The 24531-nt window shown below is 41.9% G+C and overlaps 1 protein-coding gene across 6 annotated transcripts in view; it reads left to right on the forward strand.

The window, feature by feature from the left end:
- arvcfb (ARVCF delta catenin family member b) overlaps window positions 1-24531 on the forward strand; it is a 263119-nt gene that overhangs the window by 119783 nt on the left and 118805 nt on the right. The window contains exon 1 of one of the 6 annotated variants that reach the window (XM_088994810.1): window positions 9502-9869. The exons of the other annotated variants lie outside the window; for them this stretch is intronic. Within the exon in view, the coding sequence (XP_088850936.1) occupies window positions 9849-9869 (21 nt within the window). The 5' untranslated portion in view covers window positions 9502-9848. Of the gene's footprint in view, window positions 1-9501; window positions 9870-24531 lie in introns of those variants that run through there. 6 annotated transcript variants of the gene reach the window in all.

A 24531-nucleotide genomic window follows, 5' to 3' on the forward strand; every position in this document is an offset into this window, starting at 1 on the left:
GCGTTGTAGTCAGTGACGTGCGGTCAAGTTCATGGCATCATAGTCAGATTTACAAACATGAACTCCACCGAGTAGATTATTCACCATTTGATTGGCAACAGTTAACGTGTTTTGTCATGTCAACATTCTTTATATATACAAACTGTAGCATTAAAAACAATAATTTAAAAAAACGTTAGTATCCTGTTACCTTTACTTGTAAATGAAGTCCATGTGCCGCTCCTTCTGAAGAAAGGCATCGATAACTTCTTTGTAGAAGTCTTCCTTATCTTTCTTCAGTTTTAAAAGTATCTCTGTCTCAATGGAGATCACTGCCAGTGAAGAAAGTCGTCCTTGATCAGTCCTGTTCTGACTGTATGTTTTCAGTCTTTTGTGCTGAGAATGACCGCTCCATTGATGCTGTAGTAGCTGGAACAGTGAGCACGAGCTGGAGCAACTTTGTCGCTTCAGGAATAGTTTCAATGAGATCCTTCTTGGCCAAAAAGCTGAGAAGCTGTCCAGGAGATTTACATTCATCCCTCACGGTTTGTGAGCTATCCAGTCCGGTGTTGGTCGTCCTTTAATTGTTATCTCCTGCTTCGATTGAAAATCCAGTTTAGAAAATTCTTGTAATCCACCATTCTGAAAATAAGGCCAAGCAACACGAAAAAATGACGAGATGGTTGCACTTAACTTGCTAACTGTTTACTGTAGCTTGCTGTCACTAATTATATTATTCTGCAGCCGAATAGTCGCAGGAATAATCTTTAATCACCAGCGCCCCCTGTCATGAGGCAGGAGAACTGTGTGCCTCACCTATACACACAGTCTTGATAAAAGTAACATAAACACTGTAGTACAGTGTTTATAATGTACAGTGACTGTACATTATATACACCAGCTAAATTGTAGAAATGTAGTTCATATACTAAAAGCTTTTGAACACTTTAATAGCGATATGCAGAGGGACAGCTATGCGGTCTAACTGCAGAGCAAGCCAGCACAGTTAGCATAGTGATTGCGCAATCCATGGTGAGGCTCAGCCGGCTGTTGCCTCACCGCTCGTCTCTACTTAGTATCTGAACAGTATATGTGAAAATTCAGCGATTTAAAAAAAAAAATCCAAAAATGGTGAAGTTAAATGGAAAAGAATGTAAAATAGTACAGATCACTAAATAAATATAACCGTTTAATTTATTTTGTCATTTGATATTTCTGTGTTGCTTTGTGTAAGCGGGTTTGGTTAATGATTTCTGGATAGAGTTGAGGTTCTTGAATGTGATCATCCCATTTAACCGTTACACATCTTTTTTTGCATTGTGGCCTTGGCATGTTTTCTATAGCAGACACATTTTGTGGGTCTGGTCTGATACCTTCACTGCCGAGGATATCTCCCATAAATGTCAATTCTGTTGCACCTAGCTGACATTTCTCTTTTTTCAGTTTCAGGTTTGCTTTTCTTGTTGCTTCTAGCACAGCTTTCAGTCTCTCGTCATGTTGAGCCCTGGTGGCACCCTAAATGATGATGTCATCCATCGAGGTATCAACTCCTTCCAAGTGCTCATATATCATGTTGATTGTTTTGTGATATACTTTAGGAGCTGAAGCCATTCCAAAATGTAGTCTTAGGAATCTGTATCTTCCAAATGGAGTGTTGAAAGTACATAGTTTGGAACTTGGCTCATCTTCATTTGCCAAAATCCTGAAGAAGCATCTAGTTGCTGAAATACTTTGCCTTTGAAAACTGTGCCATAATCTCTTCATGAGTATGTAGCTTGAAGTGTTCTCCCTTGATGGCTGTGTTTAGATCTCTTGGATCCAGGCATATTCTGAGTTTTCCATTCTTTTTGTCTACGACAATGAGGGAACTCACCCAGTCAGTCGGCTCATCAATTTTCTTTATCACATGCCTGTTCTCCATGTTGTCCAATTTTGATTTTAGCTGCTTTTGGAGTTTACTGCATGGATGTATGACTGGTGGCACACCTTTGTCCACTCTGATTGTGTGTTCTCCTGGTAGGCAGCCTAACCCTTGAAACAAGTCTTTGTACTGCTCCATCAGTTTATTATATATTGTCTCTTTTTGTCTGTCCATGACAAGAATTCTCTTCACTAGGTGTAGTCTCTCACATGCCGACAATCCTAGTAGACCCTGCACATCCCTTGGAACTATGATGAACGATAGCTTATGTAATTGACCTTTATGTGTCACATTCACAATGCATTTTCCTTTCATTGGTATGACTGCACCCGCATAAGCTGTTACTTTCATGTTTGCTCTGTGTATTTTTGGTCTCGGTCTGATCTTCATGAAATCAGTCTCTGAAATGACATTCACATTGGCTCCAGTATCCAATTTCCAATTATGTTTTCAGTCTTTTCAGTGCTGAGAATGACAATCTCATCTACTTCTACAGCAACAAATGGGGCGGCACCAATCTCCTTTTTAATGTCATTTCTAATGACATCACCAACTGCTTCAATTAAATCGTTCTGTATTCTGTTTGACAGGCCATAAAATACAGTGGATGTCTCCAAATGTCTCGCTAGCCTGTCATCTTTCTCAGTGAAAGCATGGGATAGTTCAACATAGTTGCCACGATTAGCAGAGCCTTTACTTTCATCATTTCCACGAAATGCCAGCTGTTGTTTGGCAAGGAAGCAGGTGGCATTGATGAGATCTTTTAAAATCTCCCAGTTCTCCTTTACCTGAGCATTGTGGATGCTGATGTTGAGTCTTCGCTGTTCATCCAAAGCCAAGTCGATCCTGGACATCCTGAATGTTTTTAGCGCGATTTGACTTTGGATGTGCGCGGTCAACCACTCATGTTTGATGAGGCTCCGTCGTAAATTTTTTAGGTCGCAATATCCCATTTGAGTCCAGACATTGTCATAAGTTGAGAACAGAAGGCAGGAAAAGCAGAAAAGGTTGTTTCTTGCTGGACATCCACACAGCCAGCCTTTTCGTGTGTACCAGTCCGTCTGAAAAGGGCGAGTATTCTGTCCCGTTGTCTGAAGCAAATCTTTTAGCTCCGGTGTTGGTCTTCCTTTAATTATTATCTCCTGCTTCGATTGAAAGTCCAGTTTAGAAAATTCTTTCAATTAATATATGTAATCCTCCATTCTGAAAATGAGGCCAAGCAACACGAAAAAATGACTGGCGGGTTGCACTTTACTTGCTAAGTGTTTACTGTAGCTTGCTGTCCCTAATTCTATTATTCTGCAGCCGTGGAGTCAAAGTCAAAAAAGTCAAAGTCAAAGTCAGCTTTATTGTCAAATATGCTAATATGGATGACATACAGCACAGATGAAATTACTGTCCTCTCGGACCCAGCATGCAAGGCACTTATAATTACTTTAACAAACATAAACATGAAAACGCCAATTTGCTGGGAGAGGGGAGTCGCAAGTATCTCTGGAATCACAAGCGCCCCCTGTCATGAGGCGGGAGAACTGTGTACCTCACCTACGCACAGAGTTTTGATAAAAATAAAACACAATAAACACTGTAGTACGGTGTTTATAATGTACAGTTACTGGACATTATATACACCAGCTAAACTGTAGAAATTTGGTTCATATACTAAACGTGTTTGAACGCTTTAATAGCGATATGCAGAAGGACAGCAATGCGGTCTCACTGCAGAGCAAGCGAGCACAGTTAGCATAGTGATTGCGCAATCCATGTTGAGGCTTAGAAAAAAAAACATGTGGACCTCCGTTTCAACAATCATATTGAGAATCCAAAGCTATGAGGTACAGCTATTAGTGGAAAACGCACCATTCACTTACAATTATTCGCATCGGGTACCGAATTTGGGACACTCCTTACTTTTCAATATTTCTCGGTAAATAAACAAGATAGCGTTAGTTTATGCATTTCAGTATCAAGGTAAACCTCTTCTGAATAGCTCAAAAAATAGTTACAACATATACTTACGTGGTATTTCATCCATGACGAAAAATAGAAGGCGCTTTGAAGATGGAGGAGAACACATGATGTTGCTCATGAAGGAGATGATTAGGTTAAAATATCCCATCAATCATGCTCCACAAACAACCCGCAGAAGCCATCTGTACACTTGATGCAAAAAGCTATCAACCCAGCTAAACAGAACAAAATTGATGAGGAACTTGATAAAATTATCACAGAGAAAGTACCTACAAGTGATCATTCCTGAACATGGTGAAAGAAGAAGGTTACGTTCCTTATAAAGTGTTTAAAGCTGAGGAAACCGGCTACTCCATTCCATCAAGCCATCAACGACCATCACAAAGGTAAATAAAATGACGTTATTATACTATACAGTTTATTTCTTTAATTATAATGCCATAGCACATTTATTATACATAAAATAAGGTATATTTTGTGTAGTTATAAGGCTGAGAAAATTATGTTTTATGGGGACCTGGGAACGGATTATTCTCAATTTAATGGTTTCCTGTGGGAAATTAATTTTTGGGATACACACTTTTCGCCTTACACAATCTGTCTGGGAACCAATTAAGGTCGTAAGCCAAGGTATCACTGTAAATATATATATATACATATTGCTTGATTTGTGTATACATTAAATTATTCTCATTAAAAAACAGGTACGTGAGAATTTCTTAAGCAGACACAAAGTGTTACACTTCACTTAAGTGAGTTCTGGCATTCCCTCCGGCTGAAACAGACTACAAACTGGACGGAGTGAACGCCACACAGCCTGCGATTCCTCCGATGTCATTTCACCCACAAACATGTAGCCAAAAGGCATATGTTGGTGCATTTCATTTCGGAGAGGCTGAAGTAGAAGAATTTGGACTTAGCATGTGAAATGGCATGTCTCGTTTTGTAGAGGAGGACCGCTATATTGTGGGAATGTGTGAAAAAAGTGGCAATTTATTTAAGTTACCTCTTTCGCAGAGCATTTCATTTGTGCTTGAATATCACAAAGCTGACACGCTAACAATATGTTACGTGTCTTTTTAAAAAACGGTGAAAATGGAGAATATGAATGTTTGAAAATGTATTTAACAAGGACACTATTCATCTCTTCATCGGCCCTCGAGTGATCAGTTTGTGGGTCTTCTCATGAATAGCATATTGTTAAAGATATAATTTGAAATCATTTTAAATTACATCCTGTATTTATGTCATGCCAATTGCGTTATTGCCCATAGATGTTTTTTGCAGGCCATGTGGTTTTCAAATGGTTTGCATGTCTTACTCCTTGTTAGCATTTTCACATCATTTAAATCCCTCACATGCCATTTTTCTAATTTACACAATTCAGTAGATGAAACACATTTTGGCTTAAAATTTCTATGAGAGTTCCACTCTTTAATAGATTTTAAATGGGTCACAAAACATAATCAAAGTAAAATTACTTGAATACAATCAATATATTAAAGAGAAACAAAGTACAGTAAAGTCTCGTTATATCGATATCGGATATATCGATAGTCCCGGTTATATCGATACTATTTCTATACACGCACGGAGAAAATTACATGCAAACAGGGTCGGATATATCGGTAGTCCCGGTTATATCGATATTTTTTCGGACTCCCTTGAATATCGATATAACGAGACTTTACTGTAGATAAATGCCACTGTTGAGTGGTATTGTGGCCAGTAACGAAATGTAAATGCAGTGGTGCATGGTGGGCCAACTCTTTTAGAAGAAACAATTGAATCCACAACACTAGGGAGATGAAACAGCACTGCCAGGGTAGTGGAATGCTAAACCTCAGGCATTTCCCCTTTGCTTGGGATTTCTACTTTGTCTGTTTATTTTAAATCCAGTCATCCCTTTCGGCCTGTCTTGAATGTCCAAACGTTTTCCGTTAAGCTTTCATTGACATTATTAGATTAACATTCCATCGTAGTCCTGGGCATAGTACTTGATATTGCAGTGTGAGTTCTTTGACATACGTCCCACCCCTTCCTTACATCTAGAGCAGTTAGAGGAACGGGACAAAGAGGGAGAGAAAAGAAACTGCCAGTGTCCATGTGTATGTAGGGTGTAAAAATTTGCAGTTTGAGCTTGCCTTTGCCTCATCGGGGGCAACTTTTGTTTTGTGTCTGAGACTCAGACCCCCTCCTTTTATGCTTTTTCTCTTCTCCCCACTCTCTTTGACAAAAGGGGGGAGGGGTGCTGAGGGTGAGAGACAGACAAAGCTGGTGTGTAGAAGGTGCTTGTTCCACCTCACCAAGGTACCAGAGAAGCACCAAAGAAGAACCCTCAAGTGTATGTTTGAGAGAGGAGGGAGGGAGAGTGATATTGTGGCTAACGATCCACCTTTGTCCTTTTCTATATACAGTGTATATAGAAATATAATATATATATATATATATATATATATATATATATATATATATATATATATATATATATATATATATATATATATATATATACAGTAAAGTCTCGTTATATCGATATCGGATATATCGATAGTCCCGGTTATATCAATACTATTTCTATGCACGCACGGAGAAAATTACATGCAAACAGGGTCGGATATATCGATAGTCCCGGTTATATCGATATTTTTTCGGACTCCCTCGAATATCGATATAACGAGACTTTACTATATATATATATATATATATATATATATATATATATATATATATATATATATATATATATATATATATATATATATATATATATATATATATATATACAGTAAAGTCTCGTTATAACTATCGATATATCCGGTATCGATATAACGAAACTTTACTGTATATATATATGTCTGTGTAAGCTCTCAGTCGTACAGGAGTGGTCCATCGATGAGAAGGTTTCTTCAGCCGTCATCTGTACAAAAGTGAAGGTTTCGGACGTTTCGCCTCCTATCCAAGAGGCTTCGTCAGCGAACTAAAGTCTGACTGGTCGTATCGGCCCCATTTATATATCCCTTAGGGATATATAAATGTATCGGCCCCATTTATATATCCCTTAGGGATATATAAATGGGGCCGATTTTTTTTTTTTGTTCTTTTGACTTCAAGACGGCGCCGCGAGAGTGGCTGCCTTTCCAGCAGCTCATGTATTTCGTTTTTCTACTTCCATTCCTTTCATCACTTTGCTGCTGTGAAATGTAAATTTCTCCACTGTGAGACTAATAAAGGCATATCCAATCCAATCCAATAAGGCATCAGTTTGGCATATGGGAGGGTTAGAATCCCACTTGTGGCAGAGAAAATGAGCACAAAAACATCATCCAGTGTGGGTCCTTGGGCAAGACCCTTCACGTTAATGCCTACCTAATAAAATTGATGAGAGACAATAAATGGAATGACATGCCGGCTCAGACGTCGCCCGGCCAAACAAGGTCTGCGTCAGGTGCTGGGGAACCAGAGCACCCTGATGAAAAATGGGCTACTGGAACAAAGCGGAGATGGACGAGATGTGATAACATGGCTCTGTTGGAATGCTACTACTCAAGCAACCCTAGTCAGAGGGGTTACATGCGGAGAATGGGGGCTGAATGGTTACTTCGAAACCCACAGTCACGGTTGACCACGAAACAACTAGTAGCTCAGTGTTCCAATATCCACAAACGGCAATTGCTATCACAACTTGAGATTGATGAGGTACAACACAAATTCCGAGGTGGAGGGCCCCAGGCTGCCACATCAGAGGAAGAGGTTCAACCAGAGATTGGGAGGCAAGCCCCAATGAATGAAATGCTGAGCGAGGCAGCAACTGACCTGAGAGATAGGATCATGGCAAGAATGAAAACTGGGCAACTAAGAAACCGATTACAACGGCTATGTGAAGTACCACCTGAAAGTCTCATGGAAACTGTGAATGCAGCACTGAGAACGATCCCGACCGGAATGATCACGGAAACCAATGAGCTGATATACACCTCAGCATCAGTGATCCTAGAGATGCTCGGCTACAAGAGCAACCATGAGAGCCACGAGATTCATTACCCACCATGGAAAAGACGGTTGGAGGCCAAGATCAAGGCGGCTCGGAAAGATGTGAGTCAATTGACGGAGTTCCAGAGAGGTGTGAATAAAAGGCCAATACCGAAGAGGTACATGCAGATAACCATACCTGAAGCACTCGAAACTGCCAAACAAAGGCTCCAGGCCTTGTCCAGTCGCCTAAAGAGGTACACGAAAGAGAATGAGGCCAGAAGAATAAACAGGCTGTTCGCAACACAACCTGCGAAAGTGTATGCTCAGTGGCAGGGTTCTAACAGCAGAGCAGACCCTCCAAGGCTGGAAACTGAAAGATACTGGAAAGGCATATGGGAGAAGGAGGTCGCACATAACAGCAGTGCACAATGGCTGGTGACTCTGAAAGGGGAGCACAGCAACCTCCCTGAACAGAACCCAGTTACCATCACAGCGGCAGATATACAAGGAAGAGTCTCAGGTATGAAAAACTGGACGGCACCAGGCCCGGATATGGTCCACACCTACTGGCTAAAGAAACTCACAGCTCTCCATGAGCGCCTAGCTGCACAAATGAACCAGTTGCTGATGGATGGGACTCACCCAGGATGGCTAACCGAAGGGCGAACAATCCTGATCATGAAGGATTCCTCAAAGGGTGCAGTTCTTTCCAACTATCGGCCAATAAGGAGGCCACAGGGAGGGGTCCTCTGCTCCCCCCAACCTGAGAGTAGTCACCTATCATAGCTGTGTCCGGCGCCGCCATGCCTGGACATTAGGGATATATAAATAGGGCCGATACGACCAGTCAGACTTTAGTATATATATATATATATATATATATATATATATATATATATATATATATATATATATATATATATATATATATATATATATATATATATATATATATATATATGTATATATATATATATATATATGTGTATATACTATATAGATATTTTTATTGTACGAATAAAAAGCAGGTAAGAAAAGAAAAAAACAATATAAACAAACAAAGACACCATATGTTACTTTTGCCACTGGCTTTGAATACCATGGAACATCATTTTATTGAGTAGTGCAACATCAATCAAACAGATCGTAAATGTATTACACAAACCTTTTTTTAATTAAAACTTTGCAATTATCCTATCAACCTACCCCAAAACAACGGTGTGATCTGTGCAGTCATGCTAATTTAATTTATCATTCTCCCACTTTGCACATGTGCTATTTATTGTTCAATTTAATTTTCACTTTGTGTTCCACAACGGGGCAGCCCGGTAGTTGAGTGGTTAGCACACCGGCTTCACAGTGCAGAGGTCGGTCCGGCCTCCCTGTGTGGAGTTTGCATGTTCTCCCCGGGCCCGTGTAGGTTTTCTCCGGGTCCTCCGGTTTCCTCCCACACTCCAAAAACATGCATAGCAAGCAGATTGGCCACTCCAAATTGTCCTGAGGTGTGAGTGTGAGAGTGACTCTTGTATGTCCAATTCAGGGTGCCCCCCGCTACGTGCCCGAAGACAGCTGAGATAGGATCCAGCACCCCCCGCGACCCTAATGAGGAATAAGCGGTACGGAAAATGGATGGATGGATGGATGTAGTGCGATGTGAAGATTTTTACCGAGCCGTTATTTTAGTGCTACGGTTTTCTGGGTTTTGCTGCGTTGATACGGTGACGACCCAGGATGAATCTTATTTTGAAAGACTTGACATATCCGGTATCATCATCGTTTACGATGTTGAACTTGACACGATCATTTGAGGATGGCTGACCGCTTCTGAGCTGCAATCTCCGCGCTCTCAGAGGCGAAACTCCACAAAAATACACGAGGATAGCTCAAGGGCACACAGGGAAGAGAGGAGAGAAAGGCAGAACTTTCTGATTGTTGGAAATAGCCCTCAGACATTTAAATTCCACAGAGGTTATTCCCATTTCGGGAGCGAAAGGAGGAGACCATGCCTGCTGAAGTGAAACAGGTTCGTATTGATGCCTGTTCTCAGTCTCATCGCGAGCTTCTGCCTTTTCTTTCCGTTGCCCTTGAGCGATCATATTTCATTTGACTTGCACAGTTTTCACTCAAGGTACAACATCATTCTGTTATCTCTTTAATTGAAGGTTTGGTAAATAAGATTTGTGACTATGGCGCGTCTGCGTGCATTCATTGACTTGTCCCGCCCCCTTACTATGGATGGCATCAGGTGAACACAATGCGAATTTTGTAAATATCTCAGCCTAACTACAAGTGCTTAGATCTTAAGTGTAGCGCTTTGCGTGGGCTCTTCTACCTTTGCAAGACTTTGACTTGTGGTCTGGTGGGAGCAGTCATGGGCTTGCCCCGGGAAGACATTTGTGGTTGTGTGGGTTTGAGGCAACTTGGAAGTTTGTCCCTGAGCAAGACTTAGACTGAATTCCGGTCAAATTTATAGCATGGGCTATCCTGGCAATTGTGTCAGAGGCATTACTTTAAACCCTTTTGTCTTTTTCTTTCATAGATACCAATGGAATGTGCTTTCGTTCGTACTCGTGAGCATTTGTATGGACCAGGGCACACCACTGACTGTCACAAGAGTTTCCCATGTAAATAAGCACTACCTGACAGGCAGATTTAAATAATGGGTGCTGTTTATCTTTCCCCAGTCAACCTATATTTTAACACCCCTTTGGCTGTGATAACCCTGAAAGGTTTGAAGTGTTACGTGAGTGCTGATGGATTCAAACCAGGCTTGTTACTCATTGTTCACCACTTGTTGGGCCGCTATCGGGCTGGAATGCATGTCAATGACACAAGGACTTGCCATTTTTTCCTAAAATGGCTCATAGAGGTGAAGGGATGACCTTGTGGCCGTATGACCTCTGCAGGACCAAGATGGTTGGCATACTTTAGATAAGGCTGACATCATGGCGTGACCTTTTCAACCTGCTTCCTACTCACACTCACGCCATTCGTTCGTTTGTTCTTTGAATGTAATTTTGTCTTGACTGTGGAGGAAAAAACATCAAGGTAAAGAAAAATGTTTGAATTCAAACATTCACTTTGCTGCTGTGAAATGTAAATTTCTCCATTGCAAGACTAATAAAGGCACGTCCAAAATCCAATCCAAACACCTCACATGTGTCATTTTAAACTTTTGGTAGGCACCGTATCTTTGGTTACCAAAACAATGTTCATGTTCATGTTATGAATGTTTTTTTTAAATTATTTTTTTCTTATATTTTTACTTTTATTGTTTTACAAGGACACAATTGGTTCAAAATAGCTAGTGTTGACATTGCAGATTAGAACATTAAAATTAAAAGTGAGACGTTAGGCATCATGAAATATATGCTCTATTATATTGAGATCATAAGTCATGATAACTGCGATTGGCTGGCAACCAATTCAGGGTGTCCCCCGCCTTGTGCCCGAAGACTGCTGAGATAGGCTCCAGCAACCCCCGCGACCCTAATGAGGAATAAGCGGTACGGAAAATGAGATGAGAAGTCATGATAAATTTTAGATTTGAAACGATTATGACTTAGACACTGGCCATCACCGTTTAACTCAGCTGCATCCTGAGATGAACAGAACACCTATTTCTATCCCTAAAATAAAATTACAACAATTTTGAATTTTCTTCACTTTTTGCCTTTTCTGAAAAGAAATCAGTTGAAAAAAATAACTGGCCATTATTTAAGAGGATGATGGTAAATCATGTTTTTGTTTTACCTTCAGCTAAAACTCAGCATTTATATTCACTATTATAGCTGGAGGTAACACAAAGGGTGCTCATTTTCCTGTAAATTAGCTTTTTGCCTAATTAATATGGTTGCATAGCCATCCAATTAGTGGGGAAGACTACAGCGTTTGTCTGATGCCTGTACACTAGAAGTGTGTATCTTTTGCTCCCGGCTTCTTAAGTTCAGATGCAGTGGCTGTACCATCTTTTCATCATGAAAAATAGAAAAACAGATATGTCACGGAGAAGAATTGAAAACAGTATGAATAATCCAGTAGTCGCCATCCTTCCAAGATCAATAAAAAAAAACACACACAAGGTTCTTCCTATTCAGCAAGGAGGACCCATCTGAAGAGCAAAATAATTCATGGAGATCCAGCCAAAGACTAGAGGCGGTTTTCTCCTGTCTGCCAGTTTGGTAGCGTATGGGGCTCCCGACTATATAGTTGCGTGCCATTTCTCTTTGCAAAAAAGCCTTAAAGGACAACCAACGTCATTTTTTTGTTTCTTAACTGACATCAGGAAAACGTTTTATAGCATCTAAAATACCCAAAACATGCAGTATGATATTTTTATTCAAATGCAAAACACCAATAAAAATGACTTAAAGTGTCCAAAATCTGCAAAAAATTGAGCTGCGAATTGGGCATTTTCAGAAAGTCCCGCCCCCAGTTTGTGACGTCACGCCAAGACGTCTTGCATTACTTGAGAATCAAAACAATGGCGTCAGATTCGGAGAATATGCTTTCTTGTTGCACCTCCAGTTATGAATATGATTTAAATAGTTCTGAAGAGGAAAGCATACATCTTTGCAATCAATGAAATAATTTATTCCATGCCATTTTGAGGCAAAATTGGGGAGAAACGATCACCGGAAAAGAGGCACAAAATGGCGACCTCCTGTGGCCACCTCCGTTTCCACAGGCTGATAAATTCCTTATATGGAGCTTGGACACCCTCTTCTGGCGGCTTTTGGTTGCAACACAAGGTTTTCAGACCAAACAATACAGCAAAATACATTGACGTGATGGAAGGACTGCTACAATGTGTCTTTTTTTTCGGTCAGGGGGCGTTCCTTTAGTGACGTCATGTACGGACTCGTTACCAACTCAAAAACAAGACTTCCTGAATATTCAGCGCGAGTCTTAAAACGTAAAATATAGTTATATGCAGTGGAATCTTTTTAAAATACGCTCAGTAGAAGTCATTTGAAGCCATTTTACAAATTATGGACACAACTTGTCTGGAGACGTCGGTTGTCCTTTAAGTTCTGTGCATTTATCATTGGCAGTGTTTTGGTGCGGTGGCTCCTCCTTTCCCCAGGCTCCTGTTTTGTAGATAAGTAAATCAATATTTGAAGATATGTGGAGCATGAGGAACGGCTTTCTTTCGGGGTCATACGCTTATAATGACTCTGAGTGATAACATATGAACGCAGAGTAGCCTCGAGGAGTACATCAATAGATGTGGCGAATGGGTGCTGGTGTTTTGCAGAAGAGATGGTCATGTGGCGCTGGGCCATAGCAGATGGTCTTCCCATCATGTTGCTACTCCATACCGGACATGTTTGCCATACAAGTGCCACTACTGTTCATGCGGATGATAATTACTTCACGCCGCCTCATGGATTGCATTTTTTATTACTCGCGTAACGTGACTTCAGGCTGCCATTGCTGCAGTTTACTTTTGCAATAATAATATATTAAATAATTATTAATAATTATTATATTATTAATAAATATTTCAAGGCAACACAACCCCAGACATCTGTGCTCCAACTGGATTAAAATGAACATAATGCACAAATGTTCACTGACCAGTAATGTGGTGGTCTAAAGATAGCCCTTTGCATATCCATGCAGTGTATCACATGAACCCCCACCCTCCCCCACAGCTTCCTTTTTCCCCCCCTGTCGTAGTTGGGGATCACGAGCAGGTGTTCATTCAACACCAGACAGCCCTCCCCCCTCTTCACCATTTACTTAGTCACTATTGACTCCCATGTTGCCTGATGCAGCCTCACGTTTGTTACTTCTCAATGTGACCACTGTTGAAGAGAATAATTCCCCCTCTCCTTTCATCATCACATTGATGGAATTAAATAAATTTGAGGTGCAGTATATCATGGCAGGCTGAAGGGGATCCTGCCGTACAACCGTGTTACAGAACAGCATTCAGGAGAATAGCAGTGCACTAATGAGAAGGCAGTCTTATTATCATGCTTGAGCTGCAGTTTCTTTTTGTTTATTCTGAGCCTTTTATTAAACCTTTTGTGCATCTGCTTTCAATCCATGCAGCGTTTTGTCTCATGACAATGTCACTTGACCTGCTAGTTTGTATTAACGAAGGTGTTTTCAAGACAGTTGAGCTTTATTAGCTCAAAGTTTGTTGAATTTGCCATCGATGGCGCCGGTCAAACCATGCGCCCTTCTGCACACCTGGAAGAAAAAAAAAGAAAATCTAATTCATCCCAGTTCTATTTGGTCGATGTTTGTCTGTCGGCTGCTCTGCGTTGTGGGATTCAAAGGTTTTCTGACTGTTGCCATGAAACACTTTCTTTTCTTTGCTGCTCGAAGCCAGCGACAAGAAACATGTTTTCGATCGGATCCATAATAGAAAGTGACAGCTTCACAGAAATAAGAAGGTGTCCCATCAAACAGTTGGAACGGATCTGATGGTATCTGACCTTCAATTAATATTGCATAAAATGGTGCTGGTAGCAGCACTAATATTTATTTCATGTCTCATAAAAGTCTGTCAGACTACCTTCAATTGTATGTGACATTGTCGTGTCAGTTCTGTCATTGTACAACCTTTTTCTTGATCGAAACAGACAAAAACAATGCTTTGATAAATGTTGTGATTGATTTAACCCTTTCATGAACAGAGATTACTACAAAAGTACAGGTAAAGATAAATTCAGCCAGTAAATAATATAATGCGAATGTGTTGCCTTTTATTTTGTTGGAATTTTAGTGCAGTGATACCTCGGTGTACGAACCCCTTGGCTTATGAACTTTTCGGTTTACAAACATTAAATTTATGAAAATTTTATCTTGGCATCCAAACTTTTTTTGCAGGATACACACGGAGCGCCACAATGAGTGATGTGTCGTTCGCGAAGCTTGTTCTCCTAACAAGGAAATGGCAGCCAACTTTTTTTTGGTCTTCTATTCCCCGCCCCCAGTCTTCGGTTAAAGCCACCTGATTGGTCAAGAACGCAGCAGGGGGTGGGGTGTGGTGGTGGTATTGGGGCAGGGGGTAAACATCAAAGAGACAGGCAGACGACAGAGAGAGAGTGATTAAAATGGGTAGAAAACAGTGAAATTTGGACTCGTTTCAACTTTGATAGTTCAAAGGCAGAGTGTAGACTGCAAGGTTAAAATATCCCATCAATCAGGCTCTACAAATAACCCGCACAAGCCATCTGTACACTTGATGCAAAAAGCTATCAACCCAGCGAAACAGAACACAATTGATGAGGAACAAGGTAAAATTACCGCAGAGAAAGCACCTACAAGGGCTCATTCCTCAAGATGGTGAAAGAAGAAGGCTACGTTCATCAGTAAGTGTTTAATGCTGATGAAACCGGCCACTCAATTCCATCAAGCCATGAACGACCATCACAAAGGTAAATAATACGACTTTATTATATAGTACAGTTTATTTATTTAATTATAATACCCCATGAACGACCATCACAAAGGTAAATAATACGACTTTATTATATAGTACAGTTTATTTATTTAATTATAATACCATAGCACATTTATTATACATAAAATAAGGTATATTTTGTGTAGTTATAAGGCTGAGAAAATTATGTTTTATGGGGACCTGGGAACGGATTATTCTCATTTTAATGGTTTCCTATGGGAAATTAATTTTTGGGATACACACTTTTTGCCTTACACACTCTGTCTGGAAACCAATTAAGTTCATATGTCAGGATATCTCTGTATTTCATCTTACTTATTTAGTGAACCTCCATACGACAGGTTTTTGGGTAGAACCCTCAACCCCTGAACCATATTTGAACCAAGGTACTTTAACATTATTATTGGAAGAAAGGCCCTCTTGCCCAACCTCAGCAACCCGTGGCCCCATAAATGGTCTTTTGGATCAGTGCCGTAAAATGAAACACACACACACACATGCACGCATGTGCAGACACACACACACACACACACACACACACACACACACACACACACACACACACACACACACACACACACACACACACACACACACACACACACACACACACACACACACACACACACACACACACGCACGCACACACACAAGCACACCACACACACACACACACACCAAAAGCCATTGAAACTCTTCCCAGAAAGCTATTATCTTTTCAAAAGGCAACCAACTCAAATTTCCCCCTACCCTTTCACTTCTTCCAGGCCTACGGCAAAGAAAGTATTCCTTAACAATTGCAAATTAAGTCTTTGAAACCATTTTTCAATTGAGAATGTGAGGAAGCACTATGAATCTTTGACATCAGTGTCCGTAAAAGTCATGATCATACAGTTTGCGCTATGAAGGCACAGACAGCTGGTGAAAAATATGTTCAGTGTAACCTGAACCAAGGTCCAAAAAATCTGTTAAAAATGACCCTATTCAAGTGATCCCAAATCAATTGCCAAAAGCTAATTTGATGTAATTTAGTGTCATTACCTACTGGGATGACATACTGTCAGTGTGTTTTCACTGGTAGCATTTATGTATAATTCATATATGCTCCATCACATTTATTTAGAATCTTGGAAGCGCTTAAATAGGCCCTTTGAGGGAAGGTCAGTGTTTTTATAAAGCGTACCTCAAGCATAAAAAAAACACAAACGCTTCTCTACTTCTCTCCTTCTTGTTCATGCACTCCTTGAGGCAGTATATGTCGGGTAACGTCAAAGCCTGGACAAAACATGGCTCAATCCCCATTTGCACGTTTAGTCTGGGACTTTTTTGAAAGCATTAGCCCACTTCCTGCCACTGGAAACTGCCGGGATGTCAGGGAAAGTATCGAGTATCTGCCATCATGGTCCCATCTGTCTCTGGCTTCCTTTTGGGATGAATGAGATTCCCTTTGACAGGCTGGACTGGCCATGCAGATTACTATTACATGTGGCGGCACAATGACTTGGCATGAACATCATGCATGTGATTAATTGTACACTTGATGCAAAAAGCTATCAACCCAGCGAAACAGAACACAATTGATGAGGAACAAGGTAAAATTACCGCAGAGAAAGAACCCAATTGATGAGGAACAAGGTAAAATTACCCCACTACCACCACCCCCCCCCCCCTGCTGCGTTCTTGACCAAGTAGAACTTAACACACTTGTGTGAAAGATACGCACTTAGAGTCATACATTGCATCATGATTCTGTGTCATTTTGACCCTCTTTTGGCCAATGATAAGCAGAACAAGATTGCGTGTTAAACTGCAGTAAGCATGTTAATTGCTTTCTTAGAGCTTAATAACCAACCATGTTTGGGGGTCGCAGTTAGAACTGGCGTTTATTGACCCGTGTGAGGTTGGAGAACTCAGAGGAGGTGCGGCTGCTCATTAGAATTCTGTTCCGAAGCTTACAGCACATAAGAGTTGCCGTTACTGCTGATGACTTGGGTCCAGGGAGGAAAATAAAAGAGGGGGAGCCATAGAGGTGGAATGAATGTCCAAACCACTGTAAGTTGACCGACTTTGGCCTGACGACAACCCTTGCTACTTGCAGCTTCTGCTCTTGCAGCTGCAGCGGCGCACAAACATTATGCTAACCAAAGGCAAAAGTTCAGCCAAAACCGGGACAAGAATTCCGCAAGATGGAAAGACAAATGTGTTCCTTGCATTCTTTGTGCTGCTGGCTCTCCATGCAGACAACCATTTGTAGCGTTTAATGGCGGCATTCAGATGTTCAGCGTTGGCTGTCATATGTCATTACATGGGATGGCGCAGTCCTGTTTCTCATCTTCTCTTAATATGCTCTCTTGCCATTCCCACAGGAGCCACTTGTGAACAATAGAACGATGCGCCTACTCACACATTCCACTAGGCTCTTTTCAGGCATCCAGTGCATCTGCACCGCCTAAGCGGGTGGGACTACATAATGGTTGCAGTAGGCTTACGTATAATAATTAAGTGACAGGCTGTCTCGTCCCATCACACCTTCTTAAGTTTAATTTGTTCGGAATTCGTTGTAGACTGTGAAGCGTGTTAACCTGAGCCTCAAAAATAGAGGGCCAAGTGCTGGCCAAAAGATGTGGTATTTAAATTTTTTTTGACGGGATAAGGGGTGGAAAATCCCAACGTCTGCCTTTTAAGCTCTTGTGCCCTGCTGCTTAAACCAAGCAGGCTTTTATTTTGATAATAGGCCATAATAACCGTGTCCGTGTTTTGTAATTGTATGGTGTATCTCATAAGACCTCTGAAAACATTTGGGTGAGGAATTGATCTCAGGTTATAAACAGAGGTTTAAAAAAAATAAAATAGAAACTTGGGCTGTCTGTACTTTGTTGGTGGAGTAGTAAACTTTGCACTTCGACTCACCATTTTTTAATGTAAATATCTTTCATTTCCGGAAGCCTGGTATTCAAGTGGTTAGCATGCCGTCTTCACAGTGCAGAGGTTGCGAGTTTGAATCCCGCTACGCACTCCCTGAGTGGAGTTGCCATGGTTTCCCCAGTCCCGGTTTCCTCCCACATTCCAAAAATATGCATGGCAGGCTGACTGAACATTAAACACTCCAAATTCTCCCTATGTGTTCCGAAGCTTAGCTTTGTGTTAGTGTGAGAATGAATGGTTGTTTTTCTCTGTATGCCCTGCGATTGGCTGGCAACCAATTCAGGGTGTCTCCCGCGTAGTGCCCGAGGACGGCTCGGTTCCAACACCCCCCGTGACACTAATTAGGATAAAGCGGTCTGGAAAATGAATGGAAGAATCTGTCATTTCTGCTCAAGCAGGTGCAACTTGTCGCACCTGCCCTAAAACAGACCCATTCAATTGCAATGTCCTGAGGGTAAGCTTCAACAAAAATGTGTGATTCCTTTTAATTATCGATTAAGTTTTGGTATATAATGAATTTGTTTGATTGCCTCTTTCGCCAACAAAGCATAAAGCTGTCTTTTAAATGTGGAGAATAGCTTAAGCGGTCACGTTCACATCCTCCAGTGCCCTGAAAATAGTGGCCAGTCGACCCACTGACGACTTGCTCATGGTTGTTAGTTAACTGCCAATGTAGGGGGTTAGAAACGACCTCTGTTATTTAGACATGTTGTATGAAGAGTCAGATGTCTTTGCAAGAGGTGATGCTGATATAGGTTGCATTCCAAACCTGCAACTCAAGATCCAACTCACTGACAACACGCCGGTGCAAAAGCGTTACAATGCCATTCCAAAACCCCTTTATCAAGAGGTGAAATACTATGTGCAAATCCTACTTCACCATGGTTGGATAAGAAAATCCACTTCAGCATACTCATCTCCTGTCGTCTGTGTTAGAAAAAAAGATAAAATCTTGCGCCTGTGCGTTGACTTTAGGGAGCTAAATCGCAAAACTGTCCCTGATCGTCATCCACTCCCACGCATTCAAGATCTGCTAGATAACCTGGGGGGCCACTCAGCCTGACCAGAGGCCAGTTCACAACACCGCTGCACGCCAAAGGAAAGTCACCAAGTTAGGCCAGCTTCCCTCTGGTAACCCTGTTCAGTGGGGCCCCGAACACAGTGCTGTGGTCTCCCGCCTGGTAGATGTATTGACTGGTCCACCTATTTTAGCCTACCCAGACTTTAATCTGCCCTTTGTGTTAAATACGGACGCATCCAATGAAGGTCTGGGGGCTGTGCTTTATCAGCAGCAGGGAGATAAACTTCGCGTTGTTGCTTATGGATCCAGAACACTCTCACCTTCAGAGAAAAATTATCATCTCCATTCTGGAAAGCTTGAGTTTCTGGCGTTGAAGTGGGCAATCTGCGACAAATTTCGAGATTATCTCTACTATGCACCCACATTCACTGTGTACACGGACAATAACCCTCTCGCACGGCCAAGTCTCAATGCTGCCCGACATCGCTGGGTGGGTGAATTGGCGGATTTCCACTTCACAATAAAGTACAGGCCAGGCAAGGCGAATGCTGACGCCGACACACTGTCGCGTTATCCAGTTAAGCTGGAGGGACACACAGAGGAGTACACTGAAACTTTGCCCCCAGACGTGGTTTCCACCATATGGCAGGGGGACAAGGCTGTGGCTGAGGAGGATGTGCCATGGATGGCGGCGTTGCAACTCACCTCTGATGGCGAGGATTTTCTTCCGGTGACAGTCCCCGTTATCACTCCAGATGATATCAGAGCTGCTCAGGAAGAGGATGCGTCAATCTCTGAGGTAATGACACTGAAGAGGAGGGGATGGAACCCCAATGACAAAGATAAAAGACAAATGGGACCAGAGGCAAGGAGACTAGTACACGAATGGAATAGACTGAAACTGGACAAGGGAATTTTATACAGACAGGCGGGGAAATGGAAACAGCTCGTTCTCCCTAGTAAGCTGAAGTCGACGGTGCTTAAACACCTGCATGATGACATGGGTCATGTTGGAGCTGACAAGGTGATCAACCTTGCAAGGCAGAGGTTCTATTGGCCATTCATGCAGCACGAAATAGAAAACTACGTCATTCGCCAGTGTTCCTGCATTAAACAGAAACGCCCCACCATTCCGGAAAAAGCACCCATGGGCAACATCACTACTAGTGCCCCATTTGAGCTCATTTCAATTGATTATCTCCATCTGGAGCCAAGTAAAGGAGGCTATGAGTATATTCTAGTCCTGGTAGACCACTTTACTCGTTTTGCACAAGCCTACCCGACTAAGAGTAAGTCAGGCAAGGTTGCTGCTGAGAACATCTTTAGTGATTTTATTCCACGGTTCGCTTATCCAGAGAGACTACATCATGATCAAGGTCGGGAGTTTGAAAACAGTCTATTCCAGCAGCTTCAACAGTTGTCTGGCATTGCGCATTCCCGAACCACCCCATACCATCCGCAGAGCAACCCTGTAGAACGTCTGAATAGAACATTGTTACAGATGCTACGCACTCTCCAAGAAGAAAGGAAAGCTGAGTGGAAAGACTATTTGCCTCATGTAGTTCATGCGTACAACTGTACAAGACATGAGTCCACTGGCTATTCACCGTTCTTCCTCCTCTATGGAAGGTCTCCCCGGTTGCCCATCGACTTAGTTTTTGGTCTGACAGCGGACGAAGAAGTAAAAAGCCGACAGGAATATGCACGTAAGTGGGCCTGTCGAATGCAAGATGCTTACAGAATTGCCTCCGAGAACAGTCAAAAGAGCGCTGAAAAAAGGAAGAAATACTATGACCGTGGTGTTATAGGCATTGCACTCCAGCCAGGGGATTGTGTACTTGTCAGGAACCTATCTGAGAGGGGTGGACCTGGCAAGCTCCGGGCTTACTGGGAGGAAAAAGTCCACAGGGTCACTGAAAGAGTGGGAGATGGACCAGTGTACAAGGTTCAGGCAGAAAACGGAGACAAAACTACCCGTGTGTTGCACCGTAATCTCCTAATGTCTGTCAATGATTTGCCAGTTGAACAGCCAAATAAACAGAAAAAACAGCTAGACAGACAGGCAAAGAAGCAGAAAAAACAGACAGGCTTATAGCAGGGAAGCAGTTGGGCAGGAGTCTGGATATTCAGATGAAGAGGAGGGATGTTCATACAATCTCCGACGGTTACCTGTGTAGACAAGGAGGACAGGCAGTCATCAGGTGTCTCAACCTGAACCGCACAATTTAAGAGCTGTGGCATCAGAATTCCACCCCCAGGCACAAACTACGGAACCAGAGGATGGGCAGCAGCTAGAGGAAGCGTTTCCATTGGTCGTACCAGCATCATTACCAAAACCAACACCAGCTGACAGCCTGCCTGCTGAGGGAAGCCCGGAACAACTTGTAATGGATGATAATGAGGGTGATGCAGGAGCGCCGGCGGAGTTGGTGGAATCGGACACCGCATCACAAAGTGGAATGGAATCGCTGCCACGAAGGTCTACTCGTACTCGAAGACCCACAGAGATATTCACATATGAACACTTGGGTCATCCATCATACCAGGCTTGGAGACCTGGGGCAAATGTGTTGTATACTTGCATGCTTTACCCCACGACTCATTATCTAGTGCGACCTGAACACTATTGCTACTCTACCCCAACGGTATGGACTTGAATGTAGTTGCAGTAGAATGTGATTGACACCACCCTACGGAGACCAGACAGATGACTGTGCTTCTACTGGTACTTGACTACTTGTTGGTATAGTCAAGATGTCGGGGGACATCTTTTAAAACAGGGGAGAGTGTAGGGGGTTAGAAACGACCTCTGTTATTGTATGTTAGTTGATTAGACTACCAAGTCAGGAGAGTGCGCTACGCGCCTGTGAATGGAACAGAGGAAGGCGATGTAGGCTCAGCTCACGCATGCGCAGTTGTCATAAATGCCGTTGTGTGAAGCTGATTAACACGGTTGTCTCGTGTCGTCTTTCCTCGTCGTTCACAGGTATTCAAAATAATAAGTGTTAGACATTCTCAAGATGTTAAAGTAATTGGGGACTTATTGGGCGATGCTAGATATGAAACCTTGTTTTGTGGCTTTGCAGAATATTTTGTGGCTTTGATGAATTTGGATTTTTGGATGTCAATTGTAGTTCCCAGTACAACACACACGAGCGGGCAGAAGTGCATAAGCATGTGCGAATGTGGAGGATATATACAATGTATAGATGTTGAATGTATAGATCTACACATGAATGTATTCTGATATTGAAATTGCTGAATTGATGTTTTGATGAGTAAATGGTCATAAATGCCGTTGTGTGAAGCTGATTAACACGGTTGTCTCGTGTCGTCTTTCCTCGTCGTTCACAGTGCTACCTGCCTGTGAAGCGCTTTGGACCGACCCAGGTATCCCCTAGGCCTGAGGCCGGTTACACCAACAGTCATGCAGTCATGTTTATTGCACTAAGCGACATATGAGACTGTCTTCCCACATTAAGCTCATGTCGTAACATGATTGATTGCTTGTATATTACAACTCCCATTTAATCATTGTGTTCCGTGAAATATATCTGGCATTATCCTTAAAGGTGTAAAAACTGACTGTCTGGTTGGTAAGTTTTTGATTTCTTATTCGTTTTAAAGATTCCTTAATGTGAAGGTAAGGTACATATTTACCACAAACATTAGTGTAAATGTGTTTGCAAGACCCTGCGTTAGCAAAGATACATTTCTGGGAATTGGATATTGTATCAGAGTGCTGGCTTTCAAAGGGAAATCACTGTTGTCCCTTGTCATATTGTGATGTGAAACTGACTGTGGGCCTGTGCCGAGAGAGTGGTCCGAACAACCGCGCCAAAGCATAATCACAAGTTTGCAGGCGTCAGAACTGGCATGATGTCTACAGCTCTCTGACTCTGTAATGTCACTGCTACCAACTACTCCTGGTTTACCCCATACTCGGTTGTCTTTTGTTCATCAAGCTAATTTACTCTACGTATGAACTATCTCCCTACTTCAGCTTGTCGGCAGTGCTTTGGCCATTAGAATTCCTGTGGATCGATCGTGTCTAAGTGAGTCGTACAAAATAATTGCAGTGATGAATTGTGCAGTCCGCATCACTGTTTCTGTTCACATGTTTTCTAGTAGAAGTCGGACCTAATAATTTGCTTGTGTGATTCCTTTTCCCACCTTGACCAGGGGCAGAGCAGCATTTTGTGCAAGAGGGGTTCTGAATGGGTCAAAATAACTCTGATACCGCAGCTTCCACACAGTCATGTGTGAGAAAATAAAGGAAATGAAAATATGCATTCCATTGGCAAAGTATCACACTAATGAAACACATCTGTGTTCCTTATGGACATGAAAATGAAAGATTTATTTCCATGCTTACTGGATTTACTGTTTAGTTAGCGAGTTGTTCAGTTATCTGTCCCCACTGTGTATGGATACCGTATGTTAAAGCTGAATGTTGATATAGGTTTTCTGTGATACGACACGTAGTTGCTACAATTTATGGAAGTGACATGAATGAAATGTGTGTATTGATTCTGGTGGTCTCCAAGGATTTTTCGAATGGTTTTCCCTGATAATTATTGGCATTTGTATAGGGTTGCCGACATTTTTTATGACTGTTACTGGAACATGCTTCACCGATGGACTTCAAAGACGCTCATTCAAGAATATTCTTTTTTTTTTGTCTCTTTCATCCAAACATGAGCAAGATGGTCATCGCTGATAATGTGAAAGGACTTTAGTTTGCTGATGGCTTGTCCGTGATGCCGAGAGAATACATACTGTGCACACCTTTCTCAGGCTGTTTGATCTTTTTGTGCAATCCTTTATCATTTTGTGTTCAAGTCTGCTGAGTGGGTTTTAGTATGTACTGGCAAAATTGGTCTCGAAAGCAGTGTGATGAAATATGGCATCCGCCTCATTTAGGCTGTTACACAGTTGTGACACTTCATTGATCCAGTATGTCTATCTAGGTGTCTGTTTTCTTTCACCATAGATGCTTCCGCTGATTGTCCAGTGCAGGCCATTGTGCGTGTCTCCACGCTCTCGAAGCTGACTCTGTCAACATTATCATGTGGACTAATCCTCTTTGGTATTGCTGTGCATTTACACAGGTGAATGATCCTGTCAAGATGACTGTCGTGGGTGGATTTTCATGGAAAACTCCAGTAATTTGAATAATAGGCACAGTTATTGCTCATTCATTGGTTTCATTGTGGAGTGATTTGTTAATGCCCCTGTGATTTCATTGAATGTGTCCAAGGGCTGACTCATTGTGTGTTTTCCCACAAGTGCACGGAAGCTGTTTGTGAAAATGGAACT

The sequence above is a fragment of the Hippocampus bargibanti genome, linkage group LG04 (genome assembly GCF_051943395.1).
Source record: "Hippocampus bargibanti isolate YZ-2025 linkage group LG04, ASM5194339v1, whole genome shotgun sequence".
NCBI classification, from domain to species: Eukaryota; Metazoa; Chordata; class Actinopteri; order Syngnathiformes; family Syngnathidae; genus Hippocampus; species Hippocampus bargibanti.